The sequence below is a fragment of the Triticum dicoccoides genome, chromosome 4B (genome assembly GCF_002162155.2).
Source record: "Triticum dicoccoides isolate Atlit2015 ecotype Zavitan chromosome 4B, WEW_v2.0, whole genome shotgun sequence".
NCBI classification, from domain to species: Eukaryota; Viridiplantae; Streptophyta; class Magnoliopsida; order Poales; family Poaceae; genus Triticum; species Triticum dicoccoides.
Genome location: NC_041387.1, coordinates 75,004,443 through 75,020,095, shown reverse-complemented (window position 1 = coordinate 75,020,095; position 15,653 = coordinate 75,004,443). Strand labels below are relative to the sequence as shown.

General features: G+C 47.7%; 1 protein-coding gene across 1 annotated transcript; it reads right to left on the bottom strand.

Annotated features, from left to right (window-relative positions):
- Positions 1-891: 891 nt before the first annotated feature.
- LOC119293371 lies at positions 892-2,130 on the bottom strand. The gene has a single exon (XM_037571868.1). The coding sequence runs from the start codon at positions 2,128-2,130 to the stop codon at positions 892-894; it is 1,239 nt and encodes a 412-aa protein (XP_037427765.1).
- Between the last annotated feature and the right edge of the window lie 13,523 nt (positions 2,131-15,653).

Sequence of the window (15,653 nt, the reverse complement as noted above, 5' to 3'; positions counted from 1 at the left end):
CTGTATAGTATGAAGATATATTTTAGAATAAATCTAATGAACCTAATTTGAAGTTATAGACTGATCCTTTTCACACACAAAAAAGACGTTGGTATATTTTTCAATAGACTTGATCAAACTTAAAGATGCTTGACTTAGGTAAAACTTAAAAATATTGAAACGGAGAGAGTAATTAACACCGAATTCGGCAAATTGGAACCAATCAACTGTCAAATTCTCATTCAGAAGTAGAAGTGACAGTTTTCCAATTTGTCTTTCGAGATATAGGGCTTGGGAAGCAAATGTTAAACTTTCTAGTCACGTGTAGAAAACGTTAAGAAATACTAGGCCCTCTTTGGTGTTGCTCCGCTCCACAACTCTGTTGAAAATGACAGAGCTGCAGTTCCCTTGCTCCTGCCTTGACCAAGCGTCGGCCCCCATGCGCAAAGGTCTATCCTCCCTTATCATTCTCACGGCGTGGTGGCTTTGGAAGCACCGTAATGCATGCATCTTCGATGGAGCTACCCCATCGCTCACCTTCATCACCAACTCCATCAAGGACGAGGCGCGTTTATGGGCCAAGGCGGGCGCCAAAGGGCTACACAACATCATCCCCGGCGCGTAGTTGCTAGTTTAGGTGTTTGGGGCTGAGCAAACCCCTTGTTCTAGTTTGCTCCTACATCATGATTTGTGCGTACATGGCCTTGTAAGCGATGTAAATGCTTTTATTTTCCTTCTATCAATGAAAAGATATGCAGCTTGCGTATTCACGAAAAAAAAAGCAGTCACCCCCGCAGATTTCGGAAGTTGGTGGATTACCGAAACAGGGTCCTACTAGTGATTTAAATCGTCACAAGTGCAAACGTTTAAAAACATAGGGGAAATTTTCACGATTAATATATAGGGAAGAAATTATGACATGAAGCAGATGGGAGCCAGATCAAGGGAGCTCCACATCACCACATCGCTGTCGACGGCATCGGCGTTCGGCGACGAGATCACCGCCTCCAGCGAACAGCTCGCTACCTCAGACGACGAGCTGCTGTTGCTGCTTGAGCTTTCCTCGTGGCCCCCCTCAACGCAATCTACCACTGCTTCTTGATTCTGTTCCTGCCGCTTCTTCATGCACGCATCCCTGAGACCGGAGAGCGCCAGCCCGTGACCGACGGCGCCGGAGTTGTTGCCTAAGCGCAGGCGAAGGCACTCGGACAAGCCGCTGAGCGCGTAGAGCGAGGCAGAGATCTTCCGCTCGTACTTCATTCTCTTCATCACCTCGTGGATTGCCATCGAGTTCTCGTTCTCGCCACCGCCGTACTCCGAAGCCTCTGTCTCCGCCTCCACTGCGCCGCCGATCTCCGCCGCCATCATCTCGAACGGTGAGAAAAGCCCCGCGTGGCCGACGTCCCCTGGCGGCGACGGGTGCGCGTCCATGAACCCGAAGTCCAAGGGCGCTTCTTCCTCCTCCTCGGACACATCCTCTTCGTCATCCTCCGCGTCTCGAGAGCAATGGGAGTCCTCCTCGTATTTCACGACGCCATGCTCGTCGACGTTCGAGTCGTAGCTGAGGAAGTCGTCGACGTGGAAGCTGCCGGCACCGTACTCCTCTTGCTGTTGCTCCTGCTGCCCAAGTGCTCCTTGCGCAGTGGCACTTGCACTAATGTGTTCGTCGCTGATGCTGCGCGCTCTCTTGAGGCGGAGGAGGAGGAGGTTGGCGACCTTGGAGGGGAGAGCCGATGACGGCGGCGTGTGGTGGTGGAGGTGGCCATGGTTCTCGGTCAACCCTGCTCCGCCGTCCGAGGTGGCCGCGGGGGCGGCTGCGCGGGGCCAGAAGTTGGTGCGGGTGTTGGAGCCGCGGAGGAGGCACGCGGCCTCGTCGTAGGCGCGGGCCGCCTCCTCAGCGGTGTCGAAGGTGCCGAGCCACACACGGATCTTCTGGATGGTGTCCTTGATCTCCGCCACCCACCGCCCCGACGGCCGCTGCCGCACGCCCACGAAGCGCTTCCGAGCCCGCTGTGCAGCCGCCACGGCGCCGACCGTCGCTGCCCATGGTTCCGGCCCTGACGCCGTTGTGAAGCTGGAGGTGTCGGCCTTGTGGTGGTCGTCCGAGGCGAGGTCAGCCTCTGTGGGGGACAACTTGCGCTTCATCGCCATGTAGGAAATATTAAGGTTTGCTGGTTCCTGGTTGCCGATCAGCTGCTGTGGTTCGCTAGTATAGGTGCGAGGGCGAGGCTGCTACATTTGAGGTTTGGCCGTGTTGGGGTATTTATAAGGTGGAGTCTGTCAAGGATCAGAGTGCGAGCTACTGAAGAAGGGAGGACAGGAGAAATGGCTTCATGCTAATTTGGATTGTATGGGAGCTGTACAAATGGAAGCCAGTTGAGGACATTTTTGGCTTGACCAAGTTTTCAGTATCTGGCAGGCCCGGTAGGACTGAAGGAGAACACATATTTGCTTAGAAAACAGATTTTACTCATACGTGCAGGACCTCGTCTCTCTATGTCGTAGGGGCACCTCGGAGTTCGCTCTGAGAATGTGAAGGATAATAAAGTGCTACCTCCGTCCTAGTTTATTAATCTTTTTTATTTAGGTTTATATTTTAATCATGATTTTAACTAATAAAATATAAGGTGTGTCACAGAAGATACTTTGGCAAGATGGGAGGAACTCACCGAGATTGTTGAGACAATCTGTTTGTCTGACTCTCCGGACCAACCTCTCTGGATGTTGGATTCTTCTAACAAGTACTCTGTCAAGTCCTTCTATAAGCTAATTAACTTTGGAGGGATTCCTTCTGTCATTAGAGATGATATATGGAAAATCAAGGTTCCACCGAATATACATGTTTTTCTTTGACTGGTTTATTACAACAAAAGTTAACCAGAGATAACTTAGCTAAGCGTAGGCATGTCGAGGACATGTCCTGTGTCTTTTGCTGTGAACCCGAAACTATCCAACATTTGTTTTTTGGCTGCATTGTTGCTGAATCTGTCTGGAATTTAATTGCTGACATCTTTGTGATTGATGCTCCTAACTCTTTTGATCAATTAACTTCCTTCTGGAGGAGAAGAAAACATTATGAAGCCTTGAATATTGTTTCTGCTGCTGCCTTGTGGAGCTTATGGCGTCTTCGAAATGATTTTGTTTTCCAGGGGCGAAGATGGCGAAGTATGCGGTGTGTCTTGGACCTGTTGGGGGCGACGATCAAGAAATGGAAAGTGTTATGTTCAGAAGCTCAGGGTGCGCTACTTCTCCGGTGCTTAAGGCTTTTGGACCACCGAAGAGGAGAATTGCTTAGGATTGCATGGAGATCTTAGTGCTTCTTCCCCGATGTGACGTCGCTCGGCTGTAATCGCTGTTAAGCCATTTGGTTTGAACTATTCTAGAGCTTGTAATAGGGCAGTCCTTTAAACCCTTTTATATCTGCGGCAGCTACTCTCTGTCGTCGAGCGCTGTTTAACAGTCTGTGCCTGGTTGTTTTGCCTTGGCTTCTATAAAGTTGGGGTGGGGGGAAACCCCTTTTCGTCAAAATAAAATAAAATATAAGTATACATAGCAAAAATAATGTCATTGAAAACTATGTTCAAATATAAATCCAACGATATAATTTTCAGCGCTGCTATACACACGATGGGTGGTGGACGATATGTGAACGACAATGCAGATCAGCTCGTCCATGCACAACACTGAAGTGAAGCAGACGGCTGATTTGGTTGTCGTTCCAGTGTCGTGTAGGGACTGTCGTCTGTCGTCTGTATAGTAGTTTTGTATAATTTTTGTTGACATGTATTAACACTCTTTTAGTTAAATTTATGGTTAAAATCTGATATAAAATAGGAAAAAGACTAATAAACTTGGATCCAAGCTTTATCACCATAAATTTGGTCACAAAATAGGTGAGTAAACAACCTACTACTACACGCTTGAAATTGATAAACTTAGGGACGGGCTGCCAGTTGCATGAAATCCCAAATTGGGTCAGTTGACTCATTCTCTGCCCCTGGTCTCGGATCCAACGACCGCGAACCATCTTTTTTCTTCAACCGTTTTCTCAAAACCAGATCACACAGCTGCATGTTTTCTTGTTTCTCCCGACACCATCTTCCCCAAACATCCTCATAGACAACCGGCTAGATCGCTAGCCCCGCCCTCCCCTCAACCGCGGCCCACCGCCGTGCTATAGCCGTCACCGGCCATCCCTCTAGCCCCAGTCATGACCAAATTTTTCCCCGTGGAACTCGCTGTTGGAAATATGCCCTAGAGGCAATAATAAAATGATTATTATTATATTTTCTTGTTCATGATAATTGTCTATTATTCATGCTATAATTGTGTTATCCAGAAATCGTAATACATGTGTGAATACATAGACCACAACATGTCCCTAGTAAGCCTCTAGTTGACTAGCTTGTTGATCAATAGATAGTCATGGTTTCCTGACTATGGGCATTGGATGTCATTGATAACGGGATCACATCATTAGGAGAATGATGTGATGGACAAGACCCAATCCTAAGCATAGCACAAGATCGTGTAGTTCGTTTGCTAGAATTTTTCCAATGTCAAGTATCTTTTCCTTAGACCATGAGATCGTGTAACTCCCGGATACCGTAGGAGTGCTTTGGGTGTACCAAACGTCACAACGTAACTGGGTGACTATAAAGGTATACTATGGGTATCCCCAAAAGTATCTGTTGGCTTGACACGGATCGAGACTGGGATTTGTCACTCCGTATGACGGAGAGGTATCTCTGAGCCCACTCGGTAATGCATCATCATAATGAGCTCAATGTGACCAAGTGTTTGATCACGGAATCATGCATACGGTACGAGTAAAGTGACTTGCCGGTAACGAGATTTAACGAGGTATTGGGATACCGACGATCGAACCTCGGGCAAGTAACATACCGATTGACAGAGGGAATTGTATACGGGGTTACTCGAATCCTCGACATCGTGGTTCATCCGATGAGATCATCGTGGAACATGTGGGAGCCAACATGGGTATCTAGATCCCGCTGTTGGTTATTGACGGAGAGTCGTCTCGGTCATGTCTGCATGTCTCCCGAACCCGTAGGGTCTACACACTTAAGGTTCGGTGACGCTAGGGTTGTAGAGATATTAGTATGCAGTAACCCGAAAGTTGTTCAGAGTCCCGGATGAGATCCCGGACGTCACAAGGAGTTCCGGAATGGTCCGGAGGTAAAGAATTATATATAGGAAGTCCAGGTTCGGCCATCGGGAAAGTTTCGGGGGTCACCGGTATTGTACCGGGACCATCGGAAGGGTCCCGAGGGTCCACCGGGTGGGGCCACCTATCCCGGAGGGCCCCATGGGCTGAAGTGGGGAGGGAACCAGCCCCTGGTGGGCTGGTGCGCCCCCCTTGGGCCTCCCCCTGCGCCTAGGGTTGGAAACCCTAGGGGTGGGGGGCGCCCCACTTGGCTTGGGGGGCAAGCCACCCCCTTGGTCGCCGCCCCCCCTTGGAGATTGGATCTCCTAGGGCCGGCGCCCCCCTAGGGGCCCTATATAAATAGGGGGGAGGGAGGGCTGCGCACCCCAGCTCCTGGCGCCTCCCTCTCCCTCTGCAACACCTCTCCCTCTCGTAGAGCTTGGCGAAGCCCTGCCGAGATCGCTGCTACATCCACCACCACGCCGTCGTGCTGCTGGATCTCCATCAACCTCTCCTTCACCCTTGCTGGATCAAGAAGGAGGAGACGTCTTCCCCAACCGTACGTGTGTTGAACGCGGAGGTGCTGTCCGTTCAGCACTAGGATCATCGGTGATTTGCATCACGACGAGTACGACTCCCTCAACCCCGTTCTCTTGAACGCTTCCGCTCGCGATCTACAAGGGTATGTAGATGCACTCTTCTCTCTCGTTGCTAGATGAACTCCATAGATTGATCTTGGTGAAGCGTACAATTTTTTTTATTTTCTGCAATGTTCCCCAACAGTGGCATCATGAGCTAGGTCTATGCGTAGTTTCTTTGCACGAGTAGAACACAAATTTGTTCTGGGCGTAGATGTTGTCAATTTTCTTGCCACTACTAGTCATATTTTGCTTCGGCGGCATCGTGGAATGAAGCGGCCCGGACTGACCTTACACGTACGCTTACGTGAGACAGGTTCCACCGTCTGACATGCACTAGTTGCATAAGGTGGCTAGCGGGTGTTTGTCTCTCCCACTTTAGTCGGAGCGGATTCGATGAAAAGGGTCCTTATGAAGGGTAAATAGAAATTGGCATATCACGTTGTGGCTTTCACGTAGGTAAGAAAACGTTCTTGTTAGAACCCTATTGCAGCCACGTAAAACATGCAACAACAATTAGAGGACGTATAACTTGTTTTTGCAGCTTATGCCTTGTGATGTGATATGGTCAAAAGTTGTGATGAATGATATATATGTGATGTATGAGATCATGTTCTTGTAATAGGAATCACGACTTACATGTCGATGAGTATGAAAACCGGCAGGAGCCATAGGAGTTGTCTTAATTATTGTATGACCTGCGTGTCAATGATTAAACGCCATGTAATTACTTTACTTTATTGCTAAACCATTAGCCATAGTAGTAGAAGTAATAGTTGGCGAGCAACTTCATGGAGACATGATGATGGAGATCATGATGATGGAGATTATGGTGTCATGCCGGTGACCAAGATGATCATGGCGCCCCGAAGATGGAGATCAAAGGAGCTATATGATGTTGGCCATATCATGTCACTATTTGATTGCATGTGACGTTTATCATGTTTTTTGCATCTTATTTGCTTAAAACGATGGTAGTAAATAAGATGATCCCTCATAATAATTTCAAGAAAGTGTTCCCCCCTAATTGTGCGCCGTTGCGAAAGTTCGTTGTTTCGAAGCACCACGTGATGATCGGGTGTGATAGATTCTAACGTTCACATACAACGGGTGTAAGACAGATTTACACATGCATAAACACTTAGGTTAACTTGACGAGCCTAGCATGTACAAACATGGCCTCGGAACACAAGAGACCGAAAGGTCGAACATGAGTCGTATGGAAGATACAATCAACATGGAGATATTCACCGATGATGACTAGTCCGTCTCACGTGATGATCGGACACGGCCTAGTTGACTCGGATCATGTATCACTTAGATGACTAGAGGGATGTCTAATCTAAGTGGGAGTTCATTAAATAATTTGATTAGATGAACTTAATTATCATAAACTTAGTCTAAAAACCTTTGCAAAAATGTCTTGTAGATCAAATGGCCAACGCTCATGTCAACCTCAACTTCAACGCGTTCCTAGAGAAAACCAAGCTGAAAGATGATGGCAGCAACTATATGGACTGGGTCCGGAACCTGAGGATCATCCTCATAGCTGCCAAGAAAGCATATGTCCTAGAAGGACCGCTAGGTGAAGCACCCATCCCAGAGAACCAAGACGTTATGAACGCTTGGGAGTCACGTGCTGATGATTACTCCCTCGTTCAGTGCGGCATGCTTTACAGCTTAGAACCGGGGCTCCAAAAGCGTTTTGAGCAACACGGAGCATATGAGATGTTCGAGGAGCTGAAAATGGTTTTCCAAGCTCATGCCCGGGTCGAGAGATATGAAGTCTCCGACAAGTTCTACAGTTGTAAGATGGAGGAAAATAGTTCTGTCAGTGAGCACATACTCAAAATGTCTGGGTTGCACAACCGCTTGTCCCAGCTGGACATTAACCTCCCGGACGAGGCGATCATTGACAGAATCCTTCAGTCGCTCCCACCTAGCTACAAGAGCTTTGTGATGAACTACAATATGCAGGGGATGGTGAAAACTATTCCTGAAGTATTTTCAATGCTGAAATCAGCGGAGGTGGAAATCAAAAAGGAACATCAAGTGTTGATGGTCAATAAAACCACTAAGTTCAAGAAAGGCAAGGGTAAGAAGAACTTCAAGAAGGACGGCAAGGAAGTTGACGCGCCCGATAAACCAGTTGCCGGGAAGAAGCCAAAGAATGGACCCAAGCCTGAGACTGAGTGCTTTTATTGCAAAGGGAAGGGTCACTGGAAGCGGAACTGCCCCAAATACTTAGCGGACAAGAAGGTCGGCAACACTAAAGGTATATGTGATATACATGTAATTGATGTGTACCTTACCAGTACTCGTAGTAGCTCCCGGGTATTTGATACCGGTGCGGTTGCTCATATTTGTAACTCAAAGCAGGAGCTGTGGAATAAGCAGAGGCTGGCGAAGGACGAGGTGACGATGCGCGTCGGGAATGGTTCCAAGGTCGATGTGATCACCTTCAGCACACTACCTCTACATTTACCTACGGGATTAGTTTTAAACCTCAACAATTGTTATTTAGTGCCAGCTTTGAGCATGAACATTGTATCGGGATCTCATTTAATGCGAGATGGCTACTCATTTAAATCCGAGAATAATGGTTGTTCTATTTATATGAGAGATATGTTTTATGGTCATGCCCCGCTGGTCAATGGTTTATTCTTAATGAATCTCGAATGTGATGTTACATATATTCATAGTGTGAATACCAAAAGATGTAAGGTTGATAACGATAGTCCCACATAGTTGTGGCACTGCCTCCTTGGTCACATTGGTGTCAAGCGCATGAAGAAGCTCCATGCTGATGGACTTTTAGAGTCTCTCGATTATGAATCATTTGACACATGCGAACCATGCCTCATGGGCAAAATGACCAAGACTCCGTTCTCCGGAACAATGGAGCGAGCAACCAACTTATTGGAAATCATACATACTGATGTGTGCGGTCCAATGAGCGTTGAGGCTCGCAGAGGCTATCGTTATGTTCTCACTCTCACTGATGACTTAAGTAGATATGGGTATGTCTACTTGATGAAACACAAGTCTGAGACCTTTGAAAAGTTCAAGGAATTTCAGAATGAGGTAGAGAATCAACGTGACCAAAAAATAAAGTTCTTACGATCAGATCATGGAGGAGAATATTTAAGTCACGAATTTGGTATGCACTTAAGGAAATGTGGAATCGTTTCACAACTCACGCCGCCCGGAACACCTCAGCGTAACGGTGTGTCCGAACGTCGTAATCGCACTTTATTGGATATGATGCGGTCTATGATGTCTCTTACCGATTTACCTCTATCATTTTGGGATACGCTCTAGAGACAGCTACATTCACTTTAAATAGGGCACCGTCTAAATACGTTGAGACGACACCGTATGAATTATGGTTTGGAAAGAAACCTAAGCTGTCGTTTCTAAAAGTTTGGGGATGCGATGCTTATGTCAAGAAACTTCAACCAGAAAAGCTCGAACCCAAGTCGGAAAAATGCGTCTTCATAGGATACCCTAAGTAAACCATTGGGTATACCTTCTACCTTAGATCCGAAGGCAAGATCTTTGTTTCCAAGAACGGGTCTTTTCTGGAGAAAGAGTTTCTCTCGAAAGAAGTAAGTGGGAGGAAAGTACAACTCGATGAAGTACTACCTCTTGAACCGGAAAGTAGAGCAGCTCACGAAGATGTTCCTGTGGTGCCTACACCAACTGGAGAGGAAATTAATGATGATGATCAAGGTACTTCGGATCAAGTTGCTACTAAACTTCGTAGGTCCACAAGGACACGTTCCACACCAGAGTGGTATGGCAACCCTGTCCTGGAAATCATGTTGTTAGACAACGGTGAACCTTCGAACTATGAAGAAGCGATGGCGGGCCCAGATTCCAACAAATGGCTTGAAGCCATGCAATCCGAGATAGGATCCATGTATGAAAACAAAGTGTGGACTTTGACAGACTTGCCCGATGATCGGCGAGCGATAGAAAACAAATGGATCTTTAAGAAGAAGATGGACGCGGATGGTAATGTTACCATCTATAAAGCTCGACTTGTTGCTAAGGGTTATCGACAAGTTCAAGGGGTTGACTACGATGAGACTTTCTCTCCCTTAGCGAAGCTGAAGTCCGTCCGAATCATATTAGCAATTGCCGCATACTATGATTATGAGATATGGCAAATGGACGTCAAAACGGCATTCCTTAACGGCTATCTTAAGGAAGAACTGTATATGATGCAGCCGGAAGGTTTTGTCGATCCTGAGAATGCTAACAAGGTACGCAAGCTCCAGCGATCCATTTATGGGCTGGTGCAAGGATCTCGGAGTTGGAACATTCGCTTTGATGAGATGATCAAAGCGTTTGGGTTTATGCAGACTTATGGAGAAGCCTGCGTTTACAAGAAAGTGAGTGGGAGCTCTGTAGCATTTCTCATATTATATGTGGATGACATACTTTTGATGGCAAATGATATAGAACTTTTGGACAGCATTAAGGCCTACTTGAATAAGTGTTTTTCAATGAAGGACCTTGGAGAAGCTGCTTACATATTAGGCATCAAGATCTATAGGGATAGATCGAGACGCCTCATAGGTCTTTCACAAAGCACATACCTTGATAAGATATTGAAGAAGTTCAATATGGATCAGTCCAAGAAAGGGTTCTTGCCTGTATTGCAAGGTATGAGATTGAGCTCGGCTCAATGCCCGACCATGGCAGAAGATATAGAAGAGATGAGTGTCATCCCCTATGCCTCAGCCATAGGGTCTATTATGTATGCCATGCTGTGTACCACACCTGATGTTAGGAAGGTACCAAAGTCATCCCGGCAAGGAACACTGGACAGCGGTCAAGAATATCCTGAAGTACCTGAAGAGGACTAAGGATATGTTTCTCGTTTATGGAGGTGACGAAGAGCTCGTCGTAAAGGGTTACGTCGACGCTAGCTTCGACACAGATCTGGATGACTCTAAGTCACAAACCGGATACGTGTATATTTTGAATGGAGGGGCACTAAGCTGGTGCAGTTGCAAGCAGAGCGTCATGGCGGGATCTACATGTGAAGCGGAGTACATGGCAGCCTCGGAGGCAGCGCATGAAGCAATATGGATGAAGGAGTTCATCACCGACCTAGGAGTCATACCCAATGCGTCGGGGCCGATCACTCTCTTCTGTGACAACACTGGAGCTATTGCCCTTGCCAAGGAGCCCAGGTTTCACAAGAGGACCAGGCACATCAAGCGTCGCTTCAACTCCATTCATGAAAATGTTCAAGATGGAGACATAGATATTTGCAAAGTCATACGGATCTGAATGTCGCAGATCCGTTGACTAAACCTCTTCCGCGAGCAAAACATGATCAACACCAGAACTCTATGGGTTTTCGATTCATCATAATGTAACTAGATTATTGACTCTAGTGCAAGTGGGAGACTGTTGGAAATATGCCCTAGAGGCAATAATAAAATGATTATTATTATATTTCCTTGTTCATGATAATTGTCTATTCTTCATGCTATAATTGTGTTATCCAGAAATCGTAATACATGTGTGAATACAGAGAACACAACATGTCCCTAGTAAGCCTCTAGTTGACTAGCTCGTTGATCAATAGATAGTCATGGTTTCCTGACTATGGGCATTGGATGTCATTGATAACGGGATCACATCATTAGGAGAATGATGTGATGGACAAGACCCAATCCTAAGCATAGCACAAGATCGTGTAGTTCGTTTGCTAGAGCTTTTCCAATGTCAAGTATCATTTCCTTAGACCATGAGATCGTGTAACTCCCGGATACCATAGGAGTGCTTTGGGTGTACCAAACGTCACAACGTAACTGGGTGACTATAAAGGTATACTACGGGTATCCCCGAAAGTATCTGTTGGGTTGACACGGATCGAGACTGGGATTTGTCACTCCGTATGATGGAGAGGTATCTCTGGGCCCACTCGGTAATGCATCATCATAATGAGCTCAATGTGACCAAGTGTTTGGTCACAGGATCATGCATTACAGTACAAGTAAAGTGACTTGCAGGTAACGAGATTGAACGAGGTATTGGGATACCGACGATCGAATCTCGGGCAAGTAACGTACCGATTGACAAAGGGAATTGTATACGGGGTTACTCGAATCCTCGACATCGTGGTTCATCCGATGAGATCATCGTGGAACATGTGGGAGCCAACATGGGTATCCAGATCCCGCTGTTGGTTATTGACCGGAGAGTCGTCTCGGTCATGTCTGCATGTCTCCCGAACCCGTAGGGTCTACACACTTAAGGTTCGGTGACGCTAGGGTTGTAGAGATATTAGTATGCAGTAACCCGAAAGTTGTTCGGAGTCCCGGATGATATCCCGGACGTCACAAGAAGTTCCGGAATGGTCCGGAGGTGAAGAATTATATATAGGAAGTCCAGTTTCGGCTATCAGGAAAGTTTCGGGGGTCACCGGTATTGTACCGGGACCATCGGAAGGGTCCCGGGGGTCCACAGGGTGGGGCCACCTATCCCGGAGGGCCCCATGGGCCAAAATGGGGACGGAACCAGCCCCTGATGGGCTGGTGCGCCCCCCTTGGGCCTCCCCTGCGCCTAGGGTTGGAAACCCTAGGGGTGGGGGGCGCCCCACTTGGCTTGGGGGGCAAGCCACCCCCTTGGCCGCCGCCCCCCCTTGGAGATTGGATCTCCTAGGGCCGGCGCCCCCCTAGGGGCCCTATATAAAGAGGGGGGAGGGCTGCGCACCCCATCCCCTGACGCCTCCCTCTCCCTCTGCAACATCTCTCCCTCTCGTAGAGCTTGGCGAAGCCCTGCCGAGATCGCTGCTACATCCACCACCATGCCGTCGTGCTGCTGGATCTCCATCAACCTCTCCTTCCCCCTTGCTGGATCAAGAAGGAGGAGACGTCTTCCCCAACCGTACGTGTGTTGAACGCGGAGGTGCTGTCCGTTCAGCACTAGGATCATCGGTGATTTGGATCACGACGAGTACGACTCCTCGACCCCGTTCTCTTGAACGCTTCCGCTCGCGATCTACAAGGGTATGTAGATGCACTCCTCTCTCTCGTTGCTAGATGAACTCCATAGATTGATCTTGGTGAAGCGTAGAATTTTTTTTATTTTCTGCAACGTTCCCCAACACCCGCACCACCCAAAACCTCTAAAAATAGATAGTGGGTCGCCTGCCACCCTAAGATAGACCTAGAGGCCTTCTCCAGCGAGCTCCTTTCTTCCCTTCAGCGAGGTCCTTCCTTCCCTCTGGCGAGGTCCTTACTTCTCGGCTGCTATTCCTTCACTCGGAAAAGTGATTGACCAAAATTGCAAATTCAGACGACCTACATCTAGCTATTGTGTTAAATTTATGTCCACTGTAAAATCTGTTATTTACACCCAAGTTTTACGACATGTGCATAAAATACAGACAACTAACTAAAAGAAAACTATAAATAACCACTTTTCCTCAACTTTTCCAAACTTGCGGGCATAAATTTTGTTAAGTTAGAAGTATTGGTATCATTGGTTGGAAAAAGGGGTAGGCGTAAGCGAGACGGTTGGCTTTCACCTACCGCCCTAGGCGCAACCTAGACTGACATACAATTTTGGTTATCAGGATGCATTTGGGACGTTACATGATTTTGATGTAGAGCATATAGATGAGTAAACAACCAACTACCGCCACTGTAATATGGTCCATTTGACCTGTCTATACAATATGACATGATTTCTTATTGAGTGGACAACTTTTTATTTGCACTGCCTAAAGTTTTACTTATGTCCCTTTATAAAAAGGAGGATAGACCCCTGAACTCTGCACCTGGATGATGCAGGCGGTCATTTTATAAATTATTCATGAGACCATACAAAGTAATACTTTAGTCAGCCTAAAGCCACCATCTAGACAACATCTGTTGTTACTCCTATCTCATTGTTGAAGGTGTGCCGAATATTCGTGCCTAATACCAAACGGACATCACATCAAACCCTAACATCTAAAACCGGATGCCCCAGTCCAACCGCACACCAGGACTAGGATCCAGAGCAGTAACTGACCCATTGACCTTGTCTGGCCTGCCGTCGACGCCACCACGACGCCAGACAACACCATCATGCTGCACGTATCCGTCCACATGCACCCGTCACGAACCTCCGCAACGCCATGCCACCGGGATCCACCGTCGGCCTTGTGGTGGACGAAACACTGCTTTTTCGCTTGTCCCGTCCAACCAGCACTTGCTCCAAAACGATACCCTCAGGAGGAACAACGACATCAAAGGTACCATCATTGTCCAATCCGATAGATCCAAATCTAGGGTTTCTCTCGAAGCATCACGAGTGGGGTGCCACGACCTGCAACAATGATGTCTCGAGAAGGGAACAATGTCATAGATGCCGCCATCGTCCGCCATGACCGAAGTCGGCGCAATTTTCACCGGAAGTCTCGTCCCCCAACCTTGCAGCTGGCTGGAACCGAACGGAGCCTCGCCGTGGAGACGAGGGCCTCCGTCGGCACGCCGGCAGGGAGCCTCTAGCCTACCCTCATCGGCCCTCCTCGCGCCACTGGCCGGCCAAGGCCATACCGAGACGGATCTGGACAGGACGCCAGATCCGTAGCCATCGGAGCCACCCATGCGCCCGCAACCGCCACAACCACCGGCCATACATGAAGACTCCCATCGCCGCCGCATAGTAGGGGCCCCGCACCCTGACTGCCGCCCCGGCCTCCCTGCATGAGATGCCGCCTCCGCCTCACAAGGTCCGCCGTAGCGACCACCTGCCCTGGATCTGCGGCGTAGGGCCCGCCGCCACCACAGCCCTTGCCGGCGGCAGCGGCGGCTGGGTATGGAGCAGCGGGGAGGGAATGGCGGGTATGGATCTGGAGCCCTTGGCGCCGCCCGAGGGGAGGCGACGCGACGCGAGGGGAGGGGAGGGGCATTTCACTTATTTCCTGGGCAAGGCGTTTGGCATTGATGCCTAAACGTCCGCGTACAATGTTTATTTCATTTTACGCTTTGACGTGGTCCGTAATATGGCCAAATATCATCTTTTGGTGCTTACTGAATGTCATGTTTTTTTACATACTTTATCTGTATATATGTGTTGGGGAGTTGAATCGTTCAAGGAGCGCACTTTTTATCCTAGCTCCTCCATTTTTATACCAAATCCAGCGCCGAAGGTTTTCACATATAGAGTATTAGTTTTTAGAAACGTCCATGTTGCAGACTAATCTACGTGAGCAGTCTCAAAATGGATTTTCAGCCTCACACGGTGAAAGTGATAAAAGAAAGTTCTACTCCCTTCAATCCATATTACTTACCGCTTAAATGAATGTATCTAGACAGTCTAGAACCATCCGTTTGACGGTTTGGGTAACAAGTAATGTAGATCAGAGGGAGCATATTCTGCATACAGCGATTTTTCTTTTGAAAGATTAACATGAAGCCATGACGGCCCCCCCTGTTCCATTCCTCCAATGAAATAAGGATACAGAGTTCAGTTTTGTGCCGGAACTCATATGCCGTAGTTTTCAGAAACGATTGTACTTTAGACCAGTCTACCTTTCAAATTTTTTTAAATGGAGACTCATCGGGTTAATTAAGCAGAAGACAATTGCCCTCGCAAAAAAAAAAGCAGAAGACAATTGCCGAGTTAGTTAGTGAAAAATCAGACCAAAACCAATACAAACAGGTCACATGCAGACTACTCACAAAGCATAAAATCCCGTTACCGCACAGACGACCTGACAAACACTTCGTATGCACCACAATGGAATCCACGGTAAAAAACCAAACCACAAGGACAATTACGAACAACCACGACGATCTATCCACCATCAGTCCATACGCTTCATCTACGGGTAGCTACGTAACAGTCTACGTAAT